General features: G+C 52.8%; 6 protein-coding genes across 6 annotated transcripts; 3 read left to right on the plus strand and 3 right to left on the minus strand.

Moving 5' to 3' along the window:
* Positions 1–8382: 8382 nt before the first annotated feature.
* Positions 8383–9471, plus strand: CGCA056_v000318 (putative phosphatidylinositol phosphate kinase; the record flags this gene model as incomplete). The annotated part of the gene is made up of 1 exon (XM_037315579.1): positions 8383–9471. The coding sequence occupies one exon, from the start codon at positions 8383–8385 to the stop codon at positions 9469–9471; it is 1089 nt and encodes a 362-aa protein (XP_037186229.1).
* Positions 9472–9806: 335 nt separating this feature from the next.
* Positions 9807–11783, minus strand: CGCA056_v000319 (uncharacterized protein; the record flags this gene model as incomplete). The annotated part of the gene is made up of 1 exon (XM_037315580.1): positions 9807–11783. The coding sequence occupies one exon, from the start codon at positions 11781–11783 to the stop codon at positions 9807–9809; it is 1977 nt and encodes a 658-aa protein (XP_037186228.1).
* A 1864-nt stretch (positions 11784–13647) lies between these two features.
* Positions 13648–14712, plus strand: CGCA056_v000320 (uncharacterized protein; the record flags this gene model as incomplete). The annotated part of the gene is made up of 1 exon (XM_037315581.1): positions 13648–14712. One exon carries the CDS (start codon positions 13648–13650, stop codon positions 14710–14712), a length of 1065 nt encoding a protein of 354 aa, XP_037185282.1.
* A 2418-nt stretch (positions 14713–17130) lies between these two features.
* On the plus strand, positions 17131–18457 carry CGCA056_v000321 (Glycerol-3-phosphate dehydrogenase; the record flags this gene model as incomplete). The annotated part of the gene is made up of 2 exons (XM_037315582.1): positions 17131–17189; positions 17251–18457. 2 exons carry the CDS (start codon positions 17131–17133, stop codon positions 18455–18457), a joined length of 1266 nt encoding a protein of 421 aa, XP_037185283.1.
* Positions 18458–18693: 236 nt separating this feature from the next.
* Positions 18694–19866, minus strand: gliK (Gamma-glutamyl cyclotransferase gliK; the record flags this gene model as incomplete). The annotated part of the gene is made up of 1 exon (XM_037315583.1): positions 18694–19866. One exon carries the CDS (start codon positions 19864–19866, stop codon positions 18694–18696), a length of 1173 nt encoding a protein of 390 aa, XP_037185280.1.
* Positions 19867–21489: 1623 nt separating this feature from the next.
* On the minus strand, positions 21490–23487 carry RTase-1 (putative RNA-directed DNA polymerase from transposon BS; the record flags this gene model as incomplete). The annotated part of the gene is made up of 1 exon (XM_037315584.1): positions 21490–23487. The coding sequence occupies one exon, from the start codon at positions 23485–23487 to the stop codon at positions 21490–21492; it is 1998 nt and encodes a 665-aa protein (XP_037185281.1).
* Positions 23488–26031: the final 2544 nt, after the last annotated feature.

Genomic DNA, 26031 nt, shown 5'->3' on the forward strand with positions numbered 1-26031 from the left:
CTGCTCCTCCTTCTCCTCCTATTCTTAACGCTGATTGCTTAGCCTCTTCACTACGACCAATCAGCACAGACGCACCCAGCAGGACACGACAAAAAGACTCACAACTCGATGCGACCACCAGACCGTCATAAGGACGCTTCAGGTTCTTACAACCTTGACAAGTTTTGGCGCCCTCCGCCATGCGACACGTACGCTTCGCACGAAAACATCAAGTACAAGGCATGACGTCGTCAGAACCAAAGCGATAGAAAACGTCTTCACAAGCAGAACGAAGCGCTGACTTAGATTTTTGAACGCGACCTGATATAGTGTCAGCATCATAAGTAAATCAGGAAGCATGATTGACGGATCCCTAACCTGGGACTAACGACCTACTTATGTTGGGCCTTGAGGATAAGACCTTTGGAGAGGGGACCTGATGTTACGACCTGTAAACAAGGATAACAGCTGAACGACCCACTCAGGCGTCAGGCGGCTAGGACAGGACATTTATACTGCAGGATCACAGGAACAACAGGGACTCACTTAGAAACGGAAGAACTATAGTATAAGTCACATGACGATAAGATAAGAGATTAGATCCGTACGCCAAGAATACGGAAGCCGTACTTAGCGTGAACGGAACCCGTCAGGACTAGGAACGGTAACAAGAGACAAGGGCACTATTCAGAACTTATATATAGTATGACCCTGAGCCCAGCTCATGGTCAGACTTCCATAGCTCTTCAGCAATCAACTTAGTATTCATCCTCACGGATACTCTCAGCTTACCTTCACTGCGAATCACTTGTTGAGTCTAAGACTGATCACCTTAGCCTCTGAAGACCCGATCTACTACAGCCTACGAACTACGACCTACGACCACGACCCAGTGTACTGTTAGAACGTATCAATCCCCAGCTTCTGTTAGCAGACCCTACTGTCGGATAGCTGACCGTAACACCTTACAGGATGTCCTATGCCTCTTAGCTGCTTCGCACGCTTTAGTACCAACATAATGAGGAAATTACATATATGATCTAATCTTATGTGGAGGCAGGCTGTTACTGATTGCTGCATAAGGCTGGCTCTCCCAGAGCGTTATCATGATAATACAAACTCTCTTTGACAGGCTAGGCGGCATAGCTTAGCTCGCTAAAACCTATAGGCAGTCTGGTGTCAAAAGTTCGCAATACACCTAGTATACCTCAGAGACTTCCACTTGTCGTTCTCAGGACTGCTGCATCCTACACCGCTGTTCCCTTTAAGTGTGCGTAACATATAGAATGCATATAGCAGGCTGTGCTATAAGGGGGGACTAATTATCTTTTGAAAAGTGATGCTATGTTCAGGTTGGGTGTGTGGACCTATATTGCTCAGCTGAGCAGGAAACTAATCATAAGATATAATTATAATATATCGTTTCTTTTTATAAGCAATTAGGCCCTATCTGTTGCCCTGGATTAAACACTGCTGCAACTGCCCAGCTTGCAATTTATACACTTTTGGAGGCGATAGCGCCGATATGATCTGTAATCCTAGCCAGCATGGATAAGCACTTTGTTTGCTATGGTGCGTAAGAATCTCAGGTTTAGTACTTAGCAGTAATATGTAGCTGAGCAGGCAGAGCCTTCATTTTGAGATTCTGATCGAGTGCACAAACAGATAAGGATCTTCTTATGAACATAATGCAGTTAGTAACTCTAGACTGAAATCTACTAATAAGTGTTTTATAGGTCTATAAGTAAGTTATAGGTCTTAACAGCGACGTCAGGGACACCTCAGTCTATATAAGGGGCGCCCTGCAATTGCTGTCTCTTAAGGTCCCTTAAACTTATCTTTTAGGAACAGTAGTAACCAGGTCGGCTAATAAGGCGCAAGCTGTTCTTTTCTTTTCTTTCTAGGTTATCAATCGGCTTTGCAAAATGTCTCTGTCTACTGAGGTCCTTGTTGCGATTATACTCAGGGCACTCAGTCTTCTCGTGGTCGTTTTATCGCATGTTCGCCTACCTAGCGATCAAGCAGGGTCGACTTAAGCAGACTGAACCATATACTAGGAACTATCCTTATAGTGTCATACTAATGCACGTAAGACTATATAACATTTAACGATATGAAATACCTGCGACCGTCAATCTAGCAATACTTGGGGATTTCAGTTCTCCCTAGAGAAACAGCAGCAATGCAAACAGGCTAGAACAGCAATTTACCTTTTACCTACGTTATGCTGTCGTTAGAAGCCACGTATAATAACAGGTGAACCACAGGCCTAGGTCCACATCTCCCTGCAGCATCACCACCTATCACGGTCCCCTACTTACGCACTATCTCAGAACCTATAGTATGGTTATACGCTCTGGTTTGTCCTAGCAACCATAAACTTATGCTGTTGTCGCTTGAAGATATCGACGTTAGGACTGATACAGCAGGAAAACCTGCTAACTATAATGAGCAAGAAGCGTTTGCATTACTCCTTTCTTATTTCTCTTTTTCCTCCTTTTCTCAGGTGCAAAGGTCTATAGGTATGCCTCAAGTATATCTATACGAAATTAAGCATATACTATATAAGTCCTATTTAGCGTTATATAAGTAATGCGAAATACCTTATTGAGACGGATGGTCAGCAGATAGGGGAGATTTTAGTGGTTAGATCCCTGTGGATTGCAGCGCGTCCCGTCTAGCGTGTCCACTAGTTTCCTTGGATAGGCCTGACGCTTTCACTCAACATAGGTGATGCCTGTCCGTGCCGACGTTCACATGCCCTGAGACTGACGTCCTGTCATGGCCAAAATTACGCAGTGGATTGTTGCAGCGAGGGTTCTGCAACGATCCGTAGAGCAATGTGCATAACTTATACACCGTAACATCACAAACTGAGTGTCTTATCGCTAGGACTTATCTGGTCGTCGTGCTGCTGCAAATACCTTACAGATGATTCTTATGAGGTTCTTATTGACAACAGAGACTGGTCACTTATTATGGCGATTATGTGGCTTATATTAGCTATGATATATATTTATAACTATTGCGGGGGATACCTTTTTCAGCATGAATAACATAGAGACAACCTGAAAAAGTAGGTATATATTCAGAAAACACTAGTATATATAGCTAACATGGTATGAAGCAAATAGCATAACATCTGAAATATAGATAATAACTATATGTAAAAGGTTGTTATATAATCAACAAATAGGGTATGTTTATAGTAGTCTTTTTATAGGTTGAGGGCTGCATTATAACTAAAAACTCAAATATTGCTTTTTGTCTTGATATTATAATCATAAGTTTAAGGGAGTCCTATCATGCTGCCTTTAAACCTTCTATTAGATTAGTGATCAACTGACAAGTTTTCCTCAGCTAGCTCTAAGTTTCAGCAAGCAGGAGATCTATCGTGCTTTGCATTATTACACCAGCTTATGACCCTGAGCAGGGTGGATTTATTGTAGGATCGTATTAGGGGTTAGAGGGTAGGGGAAGGGTGTTACATCATGACTATAAACCTAATCATAGAGATAGCTCAGTTATCCTTCAAGCCATACTGTTCTAAGTCTTAGATATCCTTATGCGTGTTGCAGACGCCTTAGGTGTAATAGGTGTTAAGAGAGACAAAACAGCCGATCAGAATAATAGGCAAATATAGCTTTTGCACTTTGAATCGGAAAATATTGTTATATTGCTGCCTGCTTCCTACTTCGAATTTCATCATTCCGCAGCAGAAAACAGTGCATTTCAGCTTATAGGTAGCATCTATCCAGAATAATACTCTAGTTGATAATAAATCTTTACTTTAGTGGACCTAGAGAGGCTGGACCTAATATTTGCTTATCACCGTCGAAGTAACGTGATAATTTTATAAAGCGCTGAGATTCAACGCCCAGAAGACCTCTAAAACTGTATCAGCTGCACCCTCGCTGACAGCGACTCCCCAATCCACATCGATCTGAAATAACCCCCCGATTGATATTTAGGGTGGGACGTTTGCAAGGTAGAATACCATTAATTTGACCGCCGTGAGACTGCATCAACCTCCACCATTAACCACAACTATCTACTAGGTAGCTCTCAGGTTCCCACAAATAACAATACATAGAAGGAGCCAAACGAGTAACTATTTCTTTCCCCACACACTAGGTCGTGGCACTTTTGCGCGACTGCATTAACTCTGCGATATCGATTGCCAGGTAAAAAGAAAACCGCGGAGAGCCCTTATCTTAAGCTCAAAAAGATTTGAGCTGAGATAAGATAAGCGATAGTTCAGCCTCTCAGTGCGGAGGTTGTTGGATATTCCTGAGTGCCAAGAGCCCGCCTACTACTGTCAGCCAGGGCACTCATACTACGGGGAGTGTCCACCAACCGCGGAGCTTCTCGAACCTGCAGGTGCATTGAAAACCATCTCAACCCCAAGCCCGGTGCATTCCAGGCGTTCTCAATCACAGGCGTTCTTAACACCTGCATGGCTGTGCAATGGTACTTCTTACTATTCAGTATATAGCCAATTTCAAGTCCACACTGGTCCTCATATTCAGCAGATTTAGTCGCAGTCAAACAGTCTCGATCTCAGTCTTATCTGAAATAATTATCTTCTATAACTTTTGCTTTCGCACTCCATTTCCTGCGAGCATTTCCATAATGACTTTTTCAACGGAAGTAAATGTTGCAATTATTTTTGGTATGCTGGGCCCGGTGGTAGCTCTTGCTGGCCTCTACCTCGGCTACCTTAATGCTTTGGGGGGCCAGGCGCAGAGCCAGAAAGCCCTTCTTCCAATCCATCGGACTAGTTGGATGCCAGGTCGTATGCACGCTCCACCTGAGGGTGCCTTGCTGCCAGCATACCCAAAGGCTGTGCATCAAAGATCCCTGAGCGATTGGGACGTCTCTTCAGCCCCGCCCCGTTCTGTGACAGCGCCGAATCGTAAGTGCCCTCTTCTTCCTCGCCCATTGGCTGCTCCATCAGTGTGTGAACACCCGAGCGGGCAGTAAACAGACTGCTCATCTGCCACAGTGCCAACAGCTGAACACATGTGCCTTCTTGCGAAAGTACTTGCTAACCCTAGTTCATCTCTAGTTCAGAACTAAGCTCCCAACAGCTATGAGACCACTTCCGACTGCTGCGGAGGAATTTGGGGTAGATTCCAAGTAGCGAGACTTGGTGGTGTTTTGCGGCGCACTGTTCATGTCCATTTCAGAAGCGATGCTATGGTAGTAGAGTCATAATTCCACCAACAGTATATTCGAATGCTGAGCCTCTGGTTCAGAATTTGTGCACAAAACTTGCAGAGTGTGTCGAGCTTCGTTGTGAAATTCGCAAGACTCGGGCCCATTTACTCTTCGATGCCTACTCGAACCACGGCTCAATTTTAGAAAGGAGGACTTGCCGATCTTTGGAGGATAGCGCAAGTCTGAAACTGCATGAGCCGGTGCAATAATTATATTCGAACAATTATACTGCTATTAAGATCTTCCACTGGATTTTACCATTCTGAAACTCTACGGAGACAATGAGATACACCTATGTCTTCGCCATCTCCACGGCACGCCATGCAAAGCTACGATATCTTCGTCTGATTGTTTGCGCTGCAGGCTAGACATAGAGCCATTGAATATTTCGTCACGACTGCGACTCGTGAATATACTCCCATCACTACAGCATTCTTGGCGTCTAAGGACATGATTGTTCGGAAAGTTGCAAGCTGAACGCGTCGCGTGATTGCAGTGATGTGAGAATGAAACTCGCAAGACTTGTGCGTAAGGACAGCAATCAACCGTCCCTCTTGGGTCACATTGCTACCTGTCCTTTTCTCGACGACCGATGCAATGCATTCTTGCCATTCCATCCAAAGCATCGCCAAATAAAACCCCCTATTACGGCCCCAGAAGAAAATGACACCTTGAAGAGTTTAATCGCTAGAGACGCAAGCTTCAAGGGCCTCAGCTCACTTAAGAAAGGAATGCAGCGGCGTATGAGCGGAACAGACTTTTGGAGTGGAATGTTTCGTTCGCTCACCGCTAGATTTCTTCTGAGTCTGCCTTGCGCGTCACTTCCTCGTCGAGCAGCATAGCCCCAGGCTGTGCACCAGAAGAGGCCAATGAACGCGCCTCGATAAAGGATAACGCTGTTCTCTTGTGGCGGGGCATTTTCTAGCAGGAAACGGAAGCCAATCGCTACATGTGCAACATGCAAGTCAGCCCTAGCGCAGCTCGTAATCCGCCACCATGAGAGCCTGCTGCCCCTTGGCTGCTGGTGCTTGAAAAGTGGAAAAACACAACGCGCCTAGATCTTGTTCGACCAGATTCCGTCTGGAGCCAGGTCCAGAAGCATATATACAAAAGGCGGGCTGCGACTGTGTCCAGTGAAACCGCCACTATAGAACTCCGCGTGCTTGCAGAAGGTGGCCGAATATCTCATAACTCGCTAGAAACCACAAATCCGATTCAGTCACATAACTTCAACCAGTGCCTCATCATAACCGTTTCTTCTGCACAGCCTTTGAGTCGCATGTCGATGTCCAAGTAAATAATGCAACGTTATTCTCTCGAACGCTATTGTTTCTCCAGAGAAATTTGTCGGGCATTTCGCAACATTGTCTGTAAGCATCAAGGAAAGCGTATTTTGAAGTTTTTGGGTGTCGTATAACACGATGAAAGCATCACGTTTAGACGGTGGACAATCTGTTATTCAATCAGATGTTTGTTTTATTTGCTCAATCCGTTGACCATTGTATACGGATAAACAGAACTTAGACAAAACTTGCCATCCCAGAGTTGAGACTGGGATGCAACGTGAAATCTTAGTTCCTACACCCCAGCTGATCATACACAGCAGCCCAGCGGCCCCAGAAGAAGACTCCGTGGATGTCTCCGTCTGTGCAGCGATAGGTCTTGCCAAGCAAGCAACAGCGGTCTTGAATTTGAGCAGAGCATCATGTGCTTAAATATCCGTGGTTTCTCCTGCCGACCCCCACACGTTCACCGAAGTAATCAAGTAAGGCTTGTCAAGCGCTTATTGAAACTTTTTACTGTCATGATGCTTGGTCGTTCTCAAGTGAGGTCACTATAGAGTACAACGAACACATCCGCAGTGTTTTGAATGCATATGATCAACATCTAGGTGAACATCATGATGTTGACTTGAATTCATTGTTGAAGTGCCAAAATCTTGAGCCATGGTACTCTAAGTCGTCATTGGTATGTCGTCGTCTCTCTGATTTCCCACTCGCCAGACAATGAGTCGATGGAACCGTTTTGGACTCATTTTAAATTGGATCTTGGAACGAAGCGTTCAAGTATCGTTAAGCACACTCTTTTTCTTTCCAAGGCCTTGTAGTCAATTTAAATTTGGCTATGAGCGAAGGAAATCTGTAATCTGTCTGCTATTACATTGCCGTCAATGTGTTACTGCTGGTTTTTCTGGGCAGTCTTTCAATCCAATAGCCCTGACGGCTGGCAATTTGAGTAAATACTTAGCTGCGACTTTGAAGTCGAAAGCCCCGCGTCACCGTTGAATAAGCAACCGATGCCTCAGGACCCAGGGAACCCTGCGAAAGCACTTACAATGGTGGCATGTATGTGTGGTTCCCCAAATTCAACGCTAGGACCGCATCGCGGTTGCATCGACAGAACAAGACAAGCCCCGTATCCTGGCCCGCACGCTACGCAGCATCCGGCGCCCCCAAACTTACCTTATATACCCCCTGCAACCGCGGGGGTGGTGGTTAGGGTATATGGCACGCCGTACATCAGACTAGGGGAATCAATGATTGAGCATCGGAGTATATGAGTCCAACTTTCCCAGTCAATACTTATTCCAAAGAAGTATGCTGAAGATGAAGTTCTCAACAAGAAGTAGAATCATGCCGATCTCTTCAGAAAACATCATAGCGACTGTCTTCGGAATCTCCGGGCTTTTCGTGGCCGCCTTGGGGGTCTACCTTGCGTACAAAACGTTGTTGAAGACCCAGGGACGTGGCGATGTCGAGCGCGCATGGCCCCGAAATCGAAGCCGGACGGACTTTCACTTGCTGGACATTCAGGACCCCCACACTCTCCAGGGCAACCCATCAATCTATCAAAACCCATCCGCATGTTAGTAGTTCTGCATCTTTCGTCGTCTGTGGTGCCTCTTGCAGCAAGAGGCCGTTATGGTCTTAGCGTGTGTTCCTTTCATCCCATTCATCTCAGAAGCCGCTTGGCCCGTGGCGCTAACTCAATCTTAGCGGTGCTCCGTTGTGACGTCAGGCCTGACCGATCAAGCTCTCCACTCCCTGCCATCCAACCACCATTCCCTGCACGTCATCCGCAGCTTTCCACAGCAACTGTTGATTCTCGCACAAATTCCTGCCGGAAAACAATTGTCAACTCCTCAAGCATTTTGCAGGAGCCTCAGTGGATTCCATCATCGTCATGCAAATTCGAAGTGCCTCAATATCCTCCTCCATCCTGGCAGCCATCTCGACAGACCCCGACAATCCCAAGCGACGAAGCTTCCGCATCAAGATCTTCCGCGTCCTCGCGTCATTCCTCTCCATTTTCAGCTTGCCCCTCTCCCGCTACCGCGCCGCCGACTTTCTCGAGCTCCGACACAATGTCTGGCACATGGATGAAGAAGAGTATGCGAACTCTTTCCATGTAGCGGAGAAGCGCAGCAAGGGCAAGGGCCACGAGTCGGACCTGAAGCCCGTCGGCGACCTGGGCTACAGCGGCTCGACCTTCTTCACGACAGCCGACGGAAAGTTCCTCATCAAGTCGCTGCCCCGCCGATTCGAACACGAATTCTTCACCCACGATCTGTTCGATGCCTACGTGGCGCACATGAAGGAACACCCTCACAGCCTGCTTGTGCGCATCACCGACATGGTCTACACCTCCCTTGCAACTCTTGGCGGTATCTTGGGCACTGCCCCGACACATCACATCATCATGGAAAATCTCCTTTACGGCAAGGAGATGGAGGAGACCGAACACCGGAAATCTGGATGGGAGACGTACGATCTCAAGCCGAATGACTACTTCTTCCCTGAGCGAGACATTGCTGGTGGCAAGCTCGCTCTCGAGAGCGTCAAGGAGAGGCTCATCGACGAGTTCCCCGACAAGATCCGCATGAAGGCGGATAAGAGACAGGAGCTGCTCGACCTCCTCGATGCAGACACCAAGCTCCTCGCAGACAACAACGCCGTTGACTACTCTCTCTTCCTCGTCCGCTACCCCGGCCCTAATGTCACTGACGGCGATCGCGAGAATGCTCCCTCGATCCAATCCGATGCACATCCCTGGCGCACCGGCATCGTCGACGCTGACGGCAACTGGTTCTACCGCGTTGTCGTCCTCGACTTCTTCTGGGCCAAGCACAAGTTTCGCGCCAAGCTCATGACTGGACTCGTCGACTCATACAACGTTATTGCAGGCCATGGACCCATGAGCATCACTGCGAACCCCGCCGAGTATCAGCAAAGGTTCATCGACATGGTCAAGGACATCGTCATTGAGGCCTGATCCGGCATTATGAAGAAACTCGGAGATTTTCCTTTTTCCTTCCTTCTACCTCAAAAGAGCGCGGCGTTGGGATTTACATGTAGCATAGCCCTTCCCCTTTCCAGCATCCCTTTTGCCTTAGATACCAAACCTCATCCCCTATACCACATCACTTTTCCATCACCATGGAGTAAATGTGGATTTGCGACACATCATTTGAAGTTGTGATTAATTATTGCATTAAAAGCTATTGAAGCCACTAGTTGGAGATCACACGAGCGCCAGCCCTTCATAGTGAAGACCAGAGTTCCATCATATCCGGAGCATTTCCAAGTCGTCGAGGTCAGTCTGGATGATCAAATCGTGCTCATGAGCAACATGTTGTTTCCAGGGGGACAGTACTCGAACTCCATGCAGTCTCCCGTCTCCAGGGCACACTGCCCGCCGTTGAACCTCTGGCCGGGTGGGCACTTGGGCTTCTCGTCGCCGATGCATTGGCCGGAGGCCTCATCCCAAGCCGTGCCAGGTGCACAATCGGGCTTCTCGTTCGCCACACAATGCTTTGAGTCGAAGTGGAAGCCAGGAGGACACGCCGGCTCCTCGGCCAATCTGCACTTGCCCCCGACGAAGGTGGCTCTGGGCGGACAGCCGGGGTCGTCACCGACACAGGCGGTGCCGTTGAAGTGTGTGCTGCCGGCGCACTGGGGCTTTTCATCGTTGATGCACTCGCCGTTCTTATAGACGTAGCGTGGAGGACAGGTCTCCTCATCGACGCTCTGGCATTGGCCACCGATGAAGTCGTAACCGGGAGCGCACTCGGGGTCCTCGATGTGATTGCAGACGTTGTTCTGGAGGATCTGGTCCGGGGGGCAGGTGGGGGTCCCCTTCAAACATGAGCCGCCGTTGAGAATCGAGCCTTGTGGGCATGTTGGTATGGAGGAATCGACACAGGTGCCGTTGCTGAGTTGTCCTTTGGAGCATTGGGGAGCCTCCTTCGAGATGCATCGACCATCGGCAAAGATTGTGTTGTCAGTGCAGCCCGGGATCTCAGGCTTGAGGCAGTCGTCATCGACGTAGTAGCCACCGTCCATACACCTAGGCCGGCCGACGACGCAATGGGCACCGTTCCAAGTGCCAGAAGAACAAGACGGCGGGCCGACGATGCAGACCTGGCCCTGGAGGATCGATCCCGTGGGGCATTGGACCTTTGACGTGGCAATGCACTGGCCGTTCGTCAGGGTGGAGTCTCCGGGGCAGACTGGCTTGTCTACGGCCGAGCAGATAACTCCATCACGTGTGTAGCCAGGCGGGCAGTCGGGAGGGTCGATCAATTCGCACTGGTCGCGGACGAGCTTGGTGCCAGGCGGGCAGATGGGCGGCGGCGGCGTGGTGAACTGGCAGCGGTCTCCGATCGGCGTCGTGTTCGGCGGACACTCGCCGTCGTGGGGGACCTTGCGGTAGCATACCTCTCCCTCCAACTTCATTCCGGGCGCGCAGCAACGGGCTGTGCGGGCCTTTTGGTCAACCACAAGCTCCGTGCCAGGGCTGCACGACGGGTCGTCTGTAGCAATGCACCGCTCGCCCTCCAGCTTGTAGCTGGGAGGGCACTCCGGAGGAGTCCTCAAGACACATGTCTGTGTCTTTGCGTCAAAGCTGGTGTCCTCCGGGCACTGGGGACCGTCAGCCACGCAGTTGCTTCCCTTGAGGGTGCTACCGGGAGGACATTCCGGGGACTGATGATGGACGCAGGCCTTGAGTGTCTTGTCGTACTGGCTCTTTCCAGAGCAGCTCGGGGGGAGGATGTTGACGCAAGCACCATTGGTGTGGCTGGAGCCCTCGGGGCACGACGGGCCGATGGTGTTGACGCAGCCCTTGCCGTTAAAGCGGTCTCCGTCGCCGCAGAAAGGCTTCTTGGTAGAGACGCACACCTGGCCCTCCAGATCAAAGCCGGAAGGACACTTGGGGGGTTCATCGTAGACGCAGGCCTTGCCTCTGAACTGCAGCGGGGGGGTGCAGGAGGGCTTCGCGATGGTGACGCAAACGCTGCCGTCCAGCTCGGAGCCCTCGCTGCATGCTGGCTTGACGGTGGAGATGCAGCGGCCGTCCTTGAATGTTGTGTCGGGCGGGCACTTGGGGACGCCGAGGATGCAGTTCTTGCCGTCGAAGAGCGTTCCCTCGGGGCAACACTTGGTCAGGCCGGTATCGGGGTTGAAAAGGGGCTTGATCGCGTCGAGGGTGTATTTGGTGTGGCGAGAAGAGCCGAGGGGAACCTGGGCGGCTGCTGTTGCATGGGTTGCCAAGAGGGCGACCAGGCTCGCCCGGAGAGTAAACATGATGAAAGTAGGGCTCGTAGGGCTCTATGGAAGAATTGATTGAGTGGTTGGTTGTGGATATGTTCGATCATGAAGTTGATGGCTCAACGAGTCTTATACGCGTCTTCGAAGTTGGGCTGCACCTGGCTTAGTTAATCTCTGTAGACTGTATCGGCTCCAGGGTAAGCAGAACCTTTGCCTGTACTATCCGGGTCATCTGGTTTCGGTCTACACTCGGAAACGGAAGTCTAGGAAGTTCGCAGATGAGAGATGAACAATTCCAACCGAAAGATGACGCAGCCTCGAAATCAACATGGACGTTCTCCTCTAAGTTCGTCAATAGAATGGGGACATGGTGTACAAAATCCATAGACAATTCGCTTGCTGGCCGTAGGCGCCTAATCCGTTCAGGTGAATTGACATAAGGGGAATAGATCAAGTTCGGTATTGAATTTGCATCAAGGATCAAATTCAGAGTTTGAAACACATATCTCAACTTGATCTTGACCCCGCGTCTCAGTCTTTGTAACCTGTCAGCACTTGGCGTCCTAGGCAAGACATCAACCTAGTGCCTCGAGCTCCCAATTGCACGTACTTGGTATCAATCTGTCTCAGCCAAAAAGCTGTACGACTTCGAGTTACCAGATACTCATTTCTCACATTGCGGTCCGCTGAAAGCGTTCTCGGGTTGGATGGGAATGTGCAAGCGCCTTTCCCCAGCTCCCCTGGCTAGTGTCGTACGTGTTCGACCTCCCGACTCCCGAGACAAGATCGCTCAGCGGCGTTCTCCCCCATCTCAACGTCGCGGCTGAAAACGGATCCCATCCCCGATTCCAATTTGCTGATATGCCTCGGAATGTACTCCGCACAACATTCCATGAGACCCGAGACATGGGGAGATCTTAGTAGCCTCCACACCTACAACTGTCTCACTAGGCCAACGGAAAATGAGTTTGGGCGTTGATGTACATCAGAGCTAGAGACGATAGACACAAGACCCGTCACATGCGAGCGTCTCGTAGACAGTTCGTGCTTTGGAATAGCAGCCACTTGTTTTGGCCTTAAGAGGATGAAGCTCTTGGAAATACTCACTCGGGCCTGAAAACATCACCTCTAGATGCAATGTCTAACGCTCTTTCAACGGAGATCATCCTACGCAATCAGTTGATGCAGATACGAGACATCTACGCCTACCGGATCTGTCCATAATATTCGGCACGCTCACCAAGGTCAGTGGCTCATCAGCGGCAGCGACGTCAGAACGGCTCGATAGTCTAGCCCCGCAGACCAAGGGCAGCGGGCGCTTGCCGAGCCGAGAAGTGGTGGAAGGGAAGGGACGGGACGGCCCAGCAACCCGGCCCGTGTGTCCCTCGCCCATCTATTTCACGCCAGCTCCCGACGACGATCGCCGCCACGTTACCCCGCTCCGGCGAGATCCGAGATCGACAAGATGGTCTCGATAACATTCTGAGAATGTCTGAGCCGCAGAGCCCACGACAACAGAAAGGTTTTGAGACTTCTTCGTCAGAAGCCGGGGTTGCTGAAAGCAGAAGCTTGATTATTGCAAACGGGATGCCGTGGTCTTGCATTTCTCGCTGTAACTCGGTTTGAAAGCGTAGTCTTCGTGATGTCGCGACCTTGGAGAATGGCAAACTGACTACGATCTGTCGTAGGTCCAGTCTGGGGGAAGGATTTTGTGATTGCGTTGAAAGGCTACATGCCCCACACTCGACATGGTCCACAGCATGTCTATCCTGTGCAGAGGGACCGTACCATTACCGCCGTATATATAAGCCCGCCAGCATCAGACATGGATGAGAAATGTTCTCCTTGACATCACCACATCCCTGAGGTTTCTCTCCATTTTCTCGCGCCTACAGCCATCATGCTCTTACGCTCAGTCCATCTCCTCGCCCTCAGTGCTGGAGTGGCTTGGGCCCAGCAAGCTCCTCTCCGTAGCACCGGCGGCAGCTGTCTCTCCTCTTCAAACGCCAACAGGGCCACCGCCCTCACCGCATGCTGCCCAACCGATGCCACCGAAGGCAAAGGCACCGTTGACGGCACCGTCTTCACCTACGCCTGCGGCCAATACGCCAAACCGTACGAGAGCACCGGCCAGAACACTGCCAGCCCGCGGGAGTGCGCCCAGCTCTGCGCGCAGGACCCGACCTGCGTCGCCGCGAGCTGGGCCGGCAGGAACGGGCTATGCTACGTGACCAGAGACGGCACCTCGTTCGGGCCCATGCCGGCGCGGCAGTTCATCCTCCTGGCCAAGAGCGAGGAGCCGCCCGCCGACGACCCGTCTGCGGCGGACCCGGCGGCGACTGCGCAGTGCAACGATGAGAAGGACGCCATCCGCCGGGAGATGACGAGCCAGTGCGAGGCGGAGGTGCAGGGGCAGAAGGCCGCGCACGAGGGCTCGTTGAAGGACGCAGAGGCCCAGTGCGAGGCTCAGAAGAGCCGGCAAGTGGCCGCGGCTAGAGAGCAGTGCGATTCGGACAAGGCCGCATTGGTGCGCGACCGGAAGGTGTGCGAGGCGGAGAAGGGCAGGCTGAAGGACCAGAGCGCTGCGGCCGAGAAGAAGTGTAAGTCTGAAGTAGCTGACTTGGAGAAGAAGGTGAAGGATCTTGAGGATAAGGGGCGACCCGGCCGCGGCTCAGGCCCAGGCGGCTTCGTCCAGACTGGCGATCCGGCCTGCGAAAACATCAATACATACAGCCGTTGCCAGGACGGATGCAAGAGGTTTGCCATCGACGGGGTGGAGTACGAGCTCAAATGCAGTACATATGCTGAGCGGACGCAAACAACGAGATCGGACGCTTACGATACCATCAATGAGTGCCTGGCGAACAAGTGCAACAAGGAGTCGAAATGTCTGGGAGTTAGTTGGACGCCCGACGTGAGTACTCTACCCGGGAACATCTGCGAAACCGACGTGTACAGAGACTGACATGTTTTGATCCCAGGGCTGGTGCGTGTTTCATTACCCGAAGAGAGCTGGATTGGGGGCCAACATCATCCCTAAGGCCAACTGGCAAAACGTGATGAAAGTCTCGGTCAACCCTTGAGGCCCCTGTGGTGGAATTGAGGGCCAGGCTGGCCTCTTCGGTGAACGGCAATCCGATAAATGTCCAAGGTTGTCAGACGGGAAGATCTTTTGACCCACGGCTAGAGATTCACGTAGTGCTGGAATATGAGGAGTGCCAGATCGCAAGCACCAATGTGGAAAGCTGCTTTCTCCAGATTCCAGGAGATGGCACATTTTTGTTGACAATCCTAACAGCTCCCAATCTCAGTGAGGTTCCTGCAGCAAGGTGTTTGGTCGTCGATGTGAAAGAAGACCCAATCAAATAATATCAGATCCTAACATCCTCGGAGTTTTAGGTTTATATCCGACAACCGAAAACTACTTGATGGGTATTACATAGGACAGAGTTCCTCCGCAAGGAATGATTGCGGGCGTTAAATTTTCGAAGGAATGGTCTTGCCGGGGTTGAAGAGAGCCCTGCCGTGCAGCTCAGCTGAGGCTTTCAGCGTCTGAATGAATCATCAACAGAGTTACCCCGCGCGGAGATCTGATTTACCGGAGTATGGGGAAGAGATTGAGTCTCTGCGATGACGAGCTCAAAAGGAGCTGCGTCTGAGTGATAGCGTGCATGTGCATGTTGGCAATTGCTTGTGTAACGAAAGCGCAGCAATCACCAAGCGACTGAAGAAACAGAATGTTTGAAGGCAAAGCCACAGTTACACAGAACACCTGGGGATCGGCCCCAGCCCGTTAATCCCCAGGAACGCGCAAGGCGGCAATACCATGCCCGTTCAAGACAAGCTGGGGAGAGCTTCGGCGTCAGATGTGCCTCGGGAAGCGCGCAATTGAGTTTAGCGACCGCACGCGGCACGCGGCGCCAGGCGGCCATTCCTAGCAGCTTCCCGCCGCGCGGGGGAGGCGAAATAGGCATGGGGAACATTTCTGACAAAAAAAACGGCGTGATCCTAGTCGCACGTGTAACGCCATTGAGCAACGTCGGTCGGAGTTCGAGGCGCGGGACGGCGGCTGATGGAGGCCGTTGCATCCCGTTGCCGCGAGCAATCTCGTGCTGTCGCCAATGAAAAAGCGGCGGCGTCAACCCTTGCGACGATCTCCAGAGCCGTGGGCCAGGCACGGGATGCAGAAGAAACGGATGGAAGGGGAGGGGGAAATCAATTGGCATGTGATTCTCCATCTGGCGACAGGGGTGATTGGATTGGAAGGAGAGAACCGGAATCTATTTTTCTATCAGTGGTCATTTTCGTGCAGTTCCCACTCAGGAGCCACTTTTCGGACAGCAGTTGTGAGCGATCGTTGGTGACATGGGTGGTGTGCAGTTTGTTGACTTGTGGTTGCTTCTGACTTGTGATGAGCCGAGATTCTTGGAGAACCTTGGGCAAGGTAATAAAATGGAGATTAAACTTGATAGTGTTGACAGCCGATAATACGAGTAAACACAGGCACGCGAGTAAAGGAAAGGACCGACTCCGCGTGCTGCCTCGGCCAGGTCCGGGGGAGGCGGAGTGTCCGGCCGAGGCAGCCCGGACTCGCAACTGACGGTCACAGTGGAAGGTGGTCCTCCCTAAAGAGTGCGTCGGCCTCAACCCCCTGGCATTTCGTTGAGCGACTATCCCGGATACAGAAGGCGGTGACGACTTCTGCCGCGACCCTGCCGGGTTGGCGGTGCGTCATGCTTCCCTCAACAGCGCCGCTGGGCAGGAAGACCCCGGCACCGGCACATCCAGCTGCAGTTGCACTCGCTGACACTCGCCTGGCAGCTTCTTTCCCTTCCAGGGATGCGACCGGGGGAGGTGATTGGGGATGGAGACTTGGAGTGGAAGGTGGTGGGCGGTGGTGACCCTGCTTGCCTTGCCCGGCACCGCAAATAGAGGGGCAAAAACACATGCTGTCGTTGTCTCGCTTTATTTTTTTATTTTTTTTTCTGCCACTGCCACTGCCGTGACCCAAGACACTGTCCACCCACGATCCATACCATTCCTCACTCAGACTGAGGAGACCACCACACCCAAGCCCATCCCGCCTGTCCGCCCGCCGATACGGATCCCTAGCAGCTGCCAAGCACCCACCTCAAGCTAAAGCACCTGTCTGGACTGCCCGTACCCATCCGCGCCGACCGCACCTTGCCCGAATCTGGACCTGGACCTGGCCGGGACCCTCCTCCCTTACACACACCGTACCCAGTACATAATAGATAGACTTCTTCCACACCCCCTCTCTCGACGCTCTCTCCAGCTCTGCCCCATGCTCTTCCGCCTGCGATCCGTTGTTTCACTCGCAAGAAGCAGCTTTCCCCAACGACGATTCTACTCTTCCACCACAATGGCTTCCCTCGGCGCCGAAAAGAAGCACAAGGTCACCGTGGTGGGCTCCGGTAACTGGTAAGCTATCGCCATCACCACCACCTACAATCTGTACGCGATGCTAACACACCTCTCCCAGGGGCTCAACCATCTCCAAGATCGTGGCCGAAAACACAAAAGCCCACCCGGACCTGTTCGAGGAGGACGTCCACATGTGGGTGTACGAAGAAGACGTCGTCCTCGACGCCTCCTCCCCCTACCACGACCCCGCCGTCGGCTCCTCCCCGCAGAAGCTCACCTCCGTCATCAACAAATACCACGAAAACACCAAATACCTGCCCGGCATCAAGCTCCCCCACAACCTCGTCGCCAACCCCTCCCTCCAGGACGCCGTCAAGGACTCCACCATCCTCGTCTTCAACCTCCCCCACCAGTTTATCGGCAACGTCTGCAAGCAGCTGCGCGGCCACATCCTCCCCTTCGCCCGCGGCGTCTCCTGCATCAAGGGCGTCAACGTCTCCGACGACGGCATCTCCCTCTTCTCCGAGTGGATCGGCGACGGCCTCGGCATCTACTGCGGCGCCCTCTCCGGCGCAAACATCGCCTCCGAGATCGCCGCCGAGAAGTGGTCAGAGACCACCATCGCCTACGACCCGCCCCCGATGGACAACTCCCGCGCACCCACCCCGCGCTCCACCTCCCCGAACCCCAACGGCAACGGCATCGCCCCCTTGACCCCTGTCGAGATGCAGCACAAGGACGCCCGCGGCCGCACCTCCAAGACGAAGCTCACCCCCGTCCCCGCAGAGTACCCGCCCCTCGACCACCAGATCTTCAAGACCCTCTTCCACCGCCCCTACTTCCACGTGCGCCTGGTCTCCGACGTCGCTGGCGTCTCCCTCGGCGGCGCCCTCAAGAACATCGTCGCGCTCGCCGCCGGCTTCGTGGACGGCCGCGGCTGGGGTGACAATGCAAAGGCCGCCATCATGCGCGTCGGCCTGCTTGAGATGGTCAACTTTGGCAAGGAGTTCTTCGGGCAGACGGTGCACACGGGCACCTTCACCGAGGAGTCGGCGGGCGTTGCGGATTTGATCACGTCGTGCAGCGGTGGACGTAACTTCAAGTGCGCCAAGATGGCCGTCGAGGAGGGGCTGAGCGTGCAGGAGATTGAGAAGCGGGAGCTCAACGGCCAGCTGCTGCAGGGCACCAGCACCGCCAAGGAGGTCAACAGCTTCCTGAAGGCGAGGGGGCTGGAGAAGGACTACCCGCTGTTCACGGCCGTGAACGGCATTCTCGAAGGGCGGCACAGCGTTGACGATATCCCGAGCCTCGTCTCGGATAACTAGGAGAGTAGGATGGACAATGTTAATGGCATGTGTGGATATATGGACACTGAGATGCTCAGGAGCCTCGGGCTGGGTTTGAACGATAGGCGCGCATTGATATCCGTGGATTGAATACCACAGCGGCATGGTGTGGGATGGACGAATGTATGTAGACGAATTCAAGCAATTTAAAAAACCATTCTGATCAATTTGGTATCCTTTGTGCTCTAGCCCAAACTCCTTCTTAATCCTATAAATTACCAATCCCGCATCAACAAATTCATTTTCTCCACATCGCTAGCCGGCGCCCGCCTCCACCTCTTGTCCTCCTCCTCCGTCCTCTCCCCATCCCCAAACACACGCTTCAGCACCGCATCATACCCCATCCACAACATATTAAACACCACACTCAGACTCACCCCCAGCCACAGCGGCACTTTCCCCTCCTTATTCGCGATCCACTTGTTCAGCTGGAAGAAGAGCAGCATCACCGGGAAGAAGATGCCAGTCAGCAGCCACTGCGCCAGCTGCTGCCGGCAGCTCGTCACCGTGTACGGCTGCAGCGAAGCAAGCCAGGCCTGGTAGTCGTCCGGCAGCTCGTGCTCGGCGGCGCCGTCGGTGATGAGCTTGAGGTACCGCGCGGAGGGCTGTGCGTAGGTCGGGTCCGGGCGGCGCGGGGGGGTTATGAGGTGGTAGTACCATTTTTTGCGCGGGTCGGAGGGCTTATCACCATCGTCGCCGTCTTTTGGGTTCTTATCGTCGTCGGGGATCGCGGGGGAGTAGAGCGTGTGCGCGAAGAACGGCTTCGGGATGTCAATCGGCGGCTTCTCGGGCACAGACACGCGCGGCGGGAGGGGGATGCAGGGCGTCAGGATGTCGAGGTAGGACGACCCGCCGCCCTCGGTGGCTACGATGGTGGCGTAGTCTTGCGGCGTGACTTCGTAGACGACGCCGTAGAGGCCCTTGGACCAGCCCAGATCCGGGGGCGTCTTCCTGGGTGCTCCCTTCTCCACATCCGCGGTTGAGTGTGGTGGTTGCGGCAGCGGCGGGACGGGCGGCAGTTTCGGCGGGTCAGACGGGTCCGGGAGCTGCGGGACCTTTCGGGGTGTGGTGTTGGCGAAGCACGGCTCGCGGTACGGCAGGCCTGGCAGGTCGAAGATGAGGGAGAGCGCGGGGGCGGAGACGTTTGTTTGGGAGAGGGGCCGGATGCCGCGTGCGCCGAGGAATGTTTCGGCGGAGAGGTTGGAGCCGTAGGCGAGGTAGAGGACGGACGTCGCCTCGGAGGCAGATTCGGAGGAGGCGGCGGCGAGGCGGGAGGGGGATGTGCGTGGGATGCTCGAGATGGGCGGGTAGGAGTTCTTCGGTTTGGAGGTTGCTTCGTGCAGGCGGGTTAGCAGGGCGAGGGAGTCGCAGTGTCGTGAGGATGCCATGGTTGGCGATGGGCACGCGTCGGCGGGTGGCGATTGGTGCTGGTGCCCGGGTTGAGCTGATGATAAGATGGATGCTGGTGCGGGAGGGGCGTTTCGACGGGTATTTGTTTGGTTGGGGAGATGGGGAAGCTGGGATGATGCTGGGTTCGGTGCGAGATGGGATGATGGTTGAGGGAGGTCGGCGGTTGGGAGGAGGTTTATTTTCCCATTGGATTTGTCGGAGGTTTTTTTTGGTTTGGATGACGACGCTTGGGCGATGCGCGGGAATGGGAGATGCGACGCCTGGGACTATCGCTGCGGGCGCCGGGCGGCGGACGGGAGGGTGATTATGTAAGGCATGGGATGCCGGCGGAGTTTGTTGGCGGAGTGGAGATTGGACGGCGGCTTCTTTTTTAAGTGGAGACGGGGCGGCGGAGGGACCTCCGACGTGGGGACGGTATCACCAACGGCGAGGATGTCGGTTGAATGCGTTTTTTGCAAAGTTTTCTAGACAGCTTACCCCAATACTTATTCACTCACCTGTGGTGATGTTGCCCCGATATCTACATCAAATAGCAGCAGTATAGGAAGACAGCTGGTGCCTCCTTCTTGTTCGTAGCTGGGAAGTAGCCATGCTGACTTACACCATTCCGAGGCACCTTCCCTCCTTCCTACTCTATCATAAGATATATATATCAAGGGCAACCTCCATGTATGACCTTTTGATTGCCAATCAATCATCTGGCACCATCGCACTTCATCCAGCTACAGTGTCGTTTTCGCCGCTTCTTTTTAGGCGCCATGTCCCTTTAGCAACTGGGTTGCTTCCTTCCCCCCAACATCAATACCCGCGAACGTGGTAGCCACAGCCGGCCTCATGACACCACAAACACCCACATCCTTCTCGTGGCACCTTTTACCCCAGACATGTGACGAATCGGTCCTTCCATTCGATCCTACTACCAGTGTCGTCGACCAGGAAGTCCCTTTCTATTGTGGGTAGGTGCCATGGCTGGTCTCCCCAGAAACCATAAGCCATTTTCTAGCAGCACCTGCCTTTCTACCATGAATGACAGAAAGCTGCAGGAGGCATGCGATGCTTGCTTTTTGATCAGGCGCATATTCAGTCAGAGACACAATACATCATCACGATTAACCCCGAGAAAGTCCACATGTACGATTTTCAACAGTTTAAATAAGAGACCGCCTAATTTTCCTGTATCTGCGCGGCTATATTTCCTGTGTACTTAACTACTCCTATCGGAGACGATAATAGCGACGATAACAACGACGATAATAACGACGATAGAAACGACGACGACGATAGAAGCAATAATAATAGAAGTGACGACCGTAAGGCAGAGTATATTTTGTTGTTGTTGTTGTATTTAACGCCGTGGCGGCAAGGGCGCAGCCGCCCTTGCGGCCGACCTCCCGAGGGGTATATGGCGTGGAGGGCCGCAGGCTCAAGCTATATACTCTACAGTACACGCCTCTTCCTAACGTCCTCCAAATCTTGCCCATAGGCTACTATGTGTTCTATCCGTCCCTAGTTCCCGCTGGTTCCCTGGTTCCGTTATACTCGTCAGTTCCTCTACGAGGGGGGGGGGGTTCGTTACTAAGGCCTAGGTTCAGACCTAGGCCCTAGTACCGCGGGCAGATCTTCCGGAAGAAATCTGTCACGCAGAGAAAGGCCTGGAAGCCTTCATGATCAGTGATTAGCCCCTTGTAGTATCGATCCAGAGATCCTATTGGTCCTATAGGCTCCTGTGGACTAGAGGGGTGGAGGGTGGGCCACTGAAGCCTCCTCGCTAAGGTCTTTCGGCAGTAGACTAGGTGGTCTGCCTCCTTTGCCTCCCCACAGGAGCAGGTAAGCAGTGCTTCTGTATGGTTAAAGCGTTGATGGTATTGTTCGAAGTCTCCATGGCCTGACCGGGCTGCTAGGAGATGATGGAGTATAGCCCGTGGCAGGGCTAGTTCAGGGGGGCAGGCAAGGGAAGCCTTAAGCCCTATTTGGGTATAGCGGGGTGTTGCATCTTGCTTCCACCATTTTCTATACTGGCGGCATATACGTTCTCTAGCTAGCCGTTTGATCCCTGACAGGGTGGCTAGTTGGCCCCTAGGGGCTGGCATGGTTGTGCCCTCCTTGGCTAGGCTGTCTGCTTCCTCGTTCCCTTTGATGCCTTCATGCCCTGGGGACCAATGGGTTCGTATGTCATACGTCCTAGCTGCCTCTTGGATCTCAAGGAAGGCCGCTTGTGAGGAGTCTGGGACCCTGCCTCGGATCCCCTGGATAACGCTGGTATTATCGATACAGATATGTATAGGCTGGCCCTGGGAGGTAAGGAGGGCCCGTCGGAGCCCTGCCCTCGCCCCCTCAGCCTCCCCATCAAACACTTCTGCTAAGCTGAGGCGGCCGCAGCCCTGGGCTATACGTTTGTTCTTACGGTATATAACAAAGCCAAACCCTGTAGCGCCATCAGGGGCCTTAGAGCCGTCTGAGTAGATAATAGTATGCTTATCTGGCACAGTCTTAAGCCAGGCCTGGAAGATCCTTGCTGCTGCTTCCTTCGTCTGTGTGACTATAGGGTGGTGAGACCCTAGGGGGTATTGCGGCTGTAGGAGTGCTGGCCTTGGGCACCTAGGTAAGAGGCCAGCTGTTCTTTGGAGCCTGGTCTGCTGCCGCCCTGGCTGTAGAAGCCTTGGGACCAAGGGATGTTGTTGGTCAACCTTCTGTAGGCGTGTAGCGAAGCGTAGTCGCGCTGCCTCAAGGGCCACCTCTGCTGTTGGTAGGCCAGCATCTCGGATGAGGGCACTGGTTGGTGTGGTCCTCCAGACAGGTAGGATAGCCCTTGCTGCTGCTGTAATAACTCTTCCGACTCTACAGGCTAAACCCTTCTGTCCTGTGCCGACTATACTGGTGCTGCTGTTCAGGGCTGGTCTGGTTAAGCCTGCATACCAGGTCTCAGCTCCATATAGGGCTATTGGGAGGGCGCAAGCAATAGCTGCTTTTCGAACTGCAGCTGCTGGGAGCCCCCCTTTTGTGTTTGTAAGGTGCTGTAGGAAATAGGCTACCTTCTTTGCTGCTGCTACCTTTATTCCTACATGGTGTTGGAAGGTGAGTCTCCTATCAAACCAGACCCCTAACCATCTTATAGGCTTTATTGAGGCCTTGATAGTTAGGCCTCTGGCTTGGATATCTGGTAGGTCTGTTGTCTGTTGATGTTTTCTGCTGAAGTGGATTGCCTCACACTTAGCTGGGTCAAAGGCGACTTTATTTTCTGTTCCCCAGCTGAGGATACTAGTGATCTCCTGGCCTAGGGCTGTAGCGTTCTCTTCTAGCGAGGGGCTAGTAGCTACTAAGCCTATATCATCTGCATAGCCAAACCGTAGCTTCCGATCATCAGCTAGGATATCAGCTATATAGAGCAGGAAGAGGATAGGGGATAGTGGAGAGCCTTGCGGTAGTCCACAGGATAGAGGGAAGTCCTCTGTAGTAGTATCCTCTAGCCTGACGCAGGCTGTTCGGCTAGAGGTGAAGGTGTAGATCAGTCTGATCAGGCTACTAGGCCAGCCCTGCTGTCGTAGCCTGACAATAAGTCGGTTTCGTAAGACGGAATCAAACGCCCCCTTGACGTCCATTGTTGCTAGCGTCGCAGTAAGCCCTGTATCTAGAGCCCTCTCAATCTCATGGGTTAGACAGGTTGTCAGGTCGACTGCAGCCCTCCCTGGTAGGGCTCCAACCTGCTGTGGGCTGGCAACCCCTTCTAGGATAGTAAGGTAGGCCATCCTCTTTGCTATCAGCCGCTCTAAGCCTTTGCCTAAGCAGGACAGCAGGGATATTGGGCGCCAAGACCCAGTCTTAGAGAAATCTGTTTTCCCTGGCTTCTGGGTCATGACAATTTCCGCATTGCGGAAGGGTCTAGGAAAATAGCCTACTTGAACGCAGGCCTGGAAGAGCTGTTGTATAGGCTTGGCTACTAATCCCCAGGTGCATTGTAGCAACTTTGTAGTAATCCTATCAGTCCCAGGGGTTGTAGCCTTTGTCAGAGTAGCCTGGCGTACTTCCTCTATGCTAACTGTATTCTGCCAGGGTATAATACGACTTATAACCACTGGGGTACTAAAAGGGTTCCCAGATAGGTCGTCTGTAGCACTAAATCGCTCTAGTAGAGCCTTTCGCAAGGCTTGGGCTTTATCGTGGGTATTGCTGATCGTCTGCCCTTCCACTATTAGAGGCGGAGCTTTAACTGCTAGGCTAGACTTCCGCCAGCCTATAATTTTATATAGGTCTTGGTCTGTCTTAGCCTCTTCGATCTTAGCAGTCCAGTAGGTGCGTTTCGCCCTTCTCACAGTTGTTAGGAAGACTTTTTGCTCCTCTAGGATAGGGGGAGGTATGACCAGCCCAGGTTCTTGGGCCTGTTGGCGCCTAGCCTTAATAGCAGCTTGGTGGGCTACTGAGCATTCTTCTGTCCACCAGGGGGCTCCCCTACCCTGATTAGTCCGTCTCTTGCCTACAGCTTGAATAGCTGTATGGAAGAGGCTGACCAGTTGGGCAGCTAGGGTGTCCAGCTCTGCTGGGCTGGGCAGTTCCCCTAGAGTAGGTAAGGCTGTAGCCCCAGCCTTTACTAGGTCGATCAGCCGTGGTAGGGCTGACTCCGGGACTGAGAGCTGGTTATCCTGGCGTCCCTGTTCCTGGGCCCTACTCATAGGGATAGTTGTTGTGATGGCTTCGTGGTCAGCCCCTGGGTGTAGGTGTGGGCTGATATAAGCCTCAGTAAAGGGAATATTTGAGAGGGTTAGGTCGAGGGTATGCCCGTGGGTATGGGTAGGGGCCCCAAACTCCCCAATAAACAGAAGATTGTAGCCTTCCGCCCATTCTGCAATATCGTCTCCTCGATTCCGGCTAGGGGACCCAGGTTCCCAAGAGGAGTGGCGGGCATTAAGGTCCCCAGCGATAAGGGCTCTCTCTGGCGGTTGATAATCTAGAAGGAGGCTGGTTGCTTGGTTTATAGGCTCATCTGGCGGCCTATATATGTTCATAATAGTGAGGTCGCCAGCTTTCACCCATAAGATATCTCTTGATTGGGTAGGTCTTTGTTGCTGTATTTGCAGCCTTAGACCTTTGCGTGTGTAGGTCATAACCCTAGGCCTTGTGTCTCTGTGGTTCCAGAAGTCAACTGGTACATAGGAGTTAAAGCCTGGGTGTGTATTAATCTGCATCTTATCTCTATAGCCTATCCAGGGTTCCTGGACCAAAACTATGTCGATCTGATCTGCCCAGCAGAGCTCTAAGAGAGCTGTATGGGCTGGGCTCCTCTTCCCCACATTACACTGGGCAACTCGTAGTACCTGTGGGGTAGCTGGCCTGAGCCTATAGCTCTGAGTCGAGGTCGAGGTGGGTGTAGGCATTAACAACGTTATAGTCAGGCTTCTGGGTTACCCTCTGGCTCCTGCTGCTGCTTGGGAGCGGATGGATAGGGCGGTTAGTTAGGGGGGGGAGGGTTTCAGAGTCTTCAGCCTCATCCTCATCCATACTGCTGCTCCCAGCTATACTAGCAGTATCTGCAACAATAATTGAGTCTTGCGTAGGTGTGAGGGGTCGAGGGCGCTTAGAAGTAGCGCTTAGCCTAGCCTCAGCTTGCTGTGTGCTGCTTCCTAGGGAGCTAGCCTGGTTTGCTAGAAGGTCGTTTGACGCCTTCTCTCCAACCTTCTGGATCCCTCGCAGTTCTTTCCGGCTTGGAATAGTAAGGTTTCTGTTAACCAGTAGGGGCCTAGCTGGGCAGTCTGCATGGCTTGCTGGGAAGGGCCCATGACAGTTAGCACACTTAGGCCTAACTAAGCAGATCCCAGCCTCATGAGTATCTAAGGGTTTGCTACAGTTCTCGCAGAGGGGTTTCCGGGTGCAGTAGCGGTTTGAGTGAAAGCCTTGGCAGCCAGGAGAGTGTCGTTTAGGGATATGCTTCCTTGGGGGGAGCAGACGAGCAGGACCTGACTGTCCAAACAGGCGGAAGCCTTCCTTAACCCATTGAGGGAGGGCGATAACCAGGCTTTGCATAGCTGTAGCTAGATCAGGGCTATCCCAGGTTGGGCGCCAGGAGATAAGTCTTTGCTTTGTCTTTAGGAAGACCTCTTCCTCTATTTCAGATTCTATGCCAACCTTACTACCATCGAGGCTAGTAAAGT

The sequence above is a fragment of the Colletotrichum aenigma genome (assembly GCF_013390185.1).
Source record: "Colletotrichum aenigma strain Cg56 chromosome Unknown KSG_Cg56_contig01, whole genome shotgun sequence".
Taxonomy (NCBI): domain Eukaryota; kingdom Fungi; phylum Ascomycota; class Sordariomycetes; order Glomerellales; family Glomerellaceae; genus Colletotrichum; species Colletotrichum aenigma.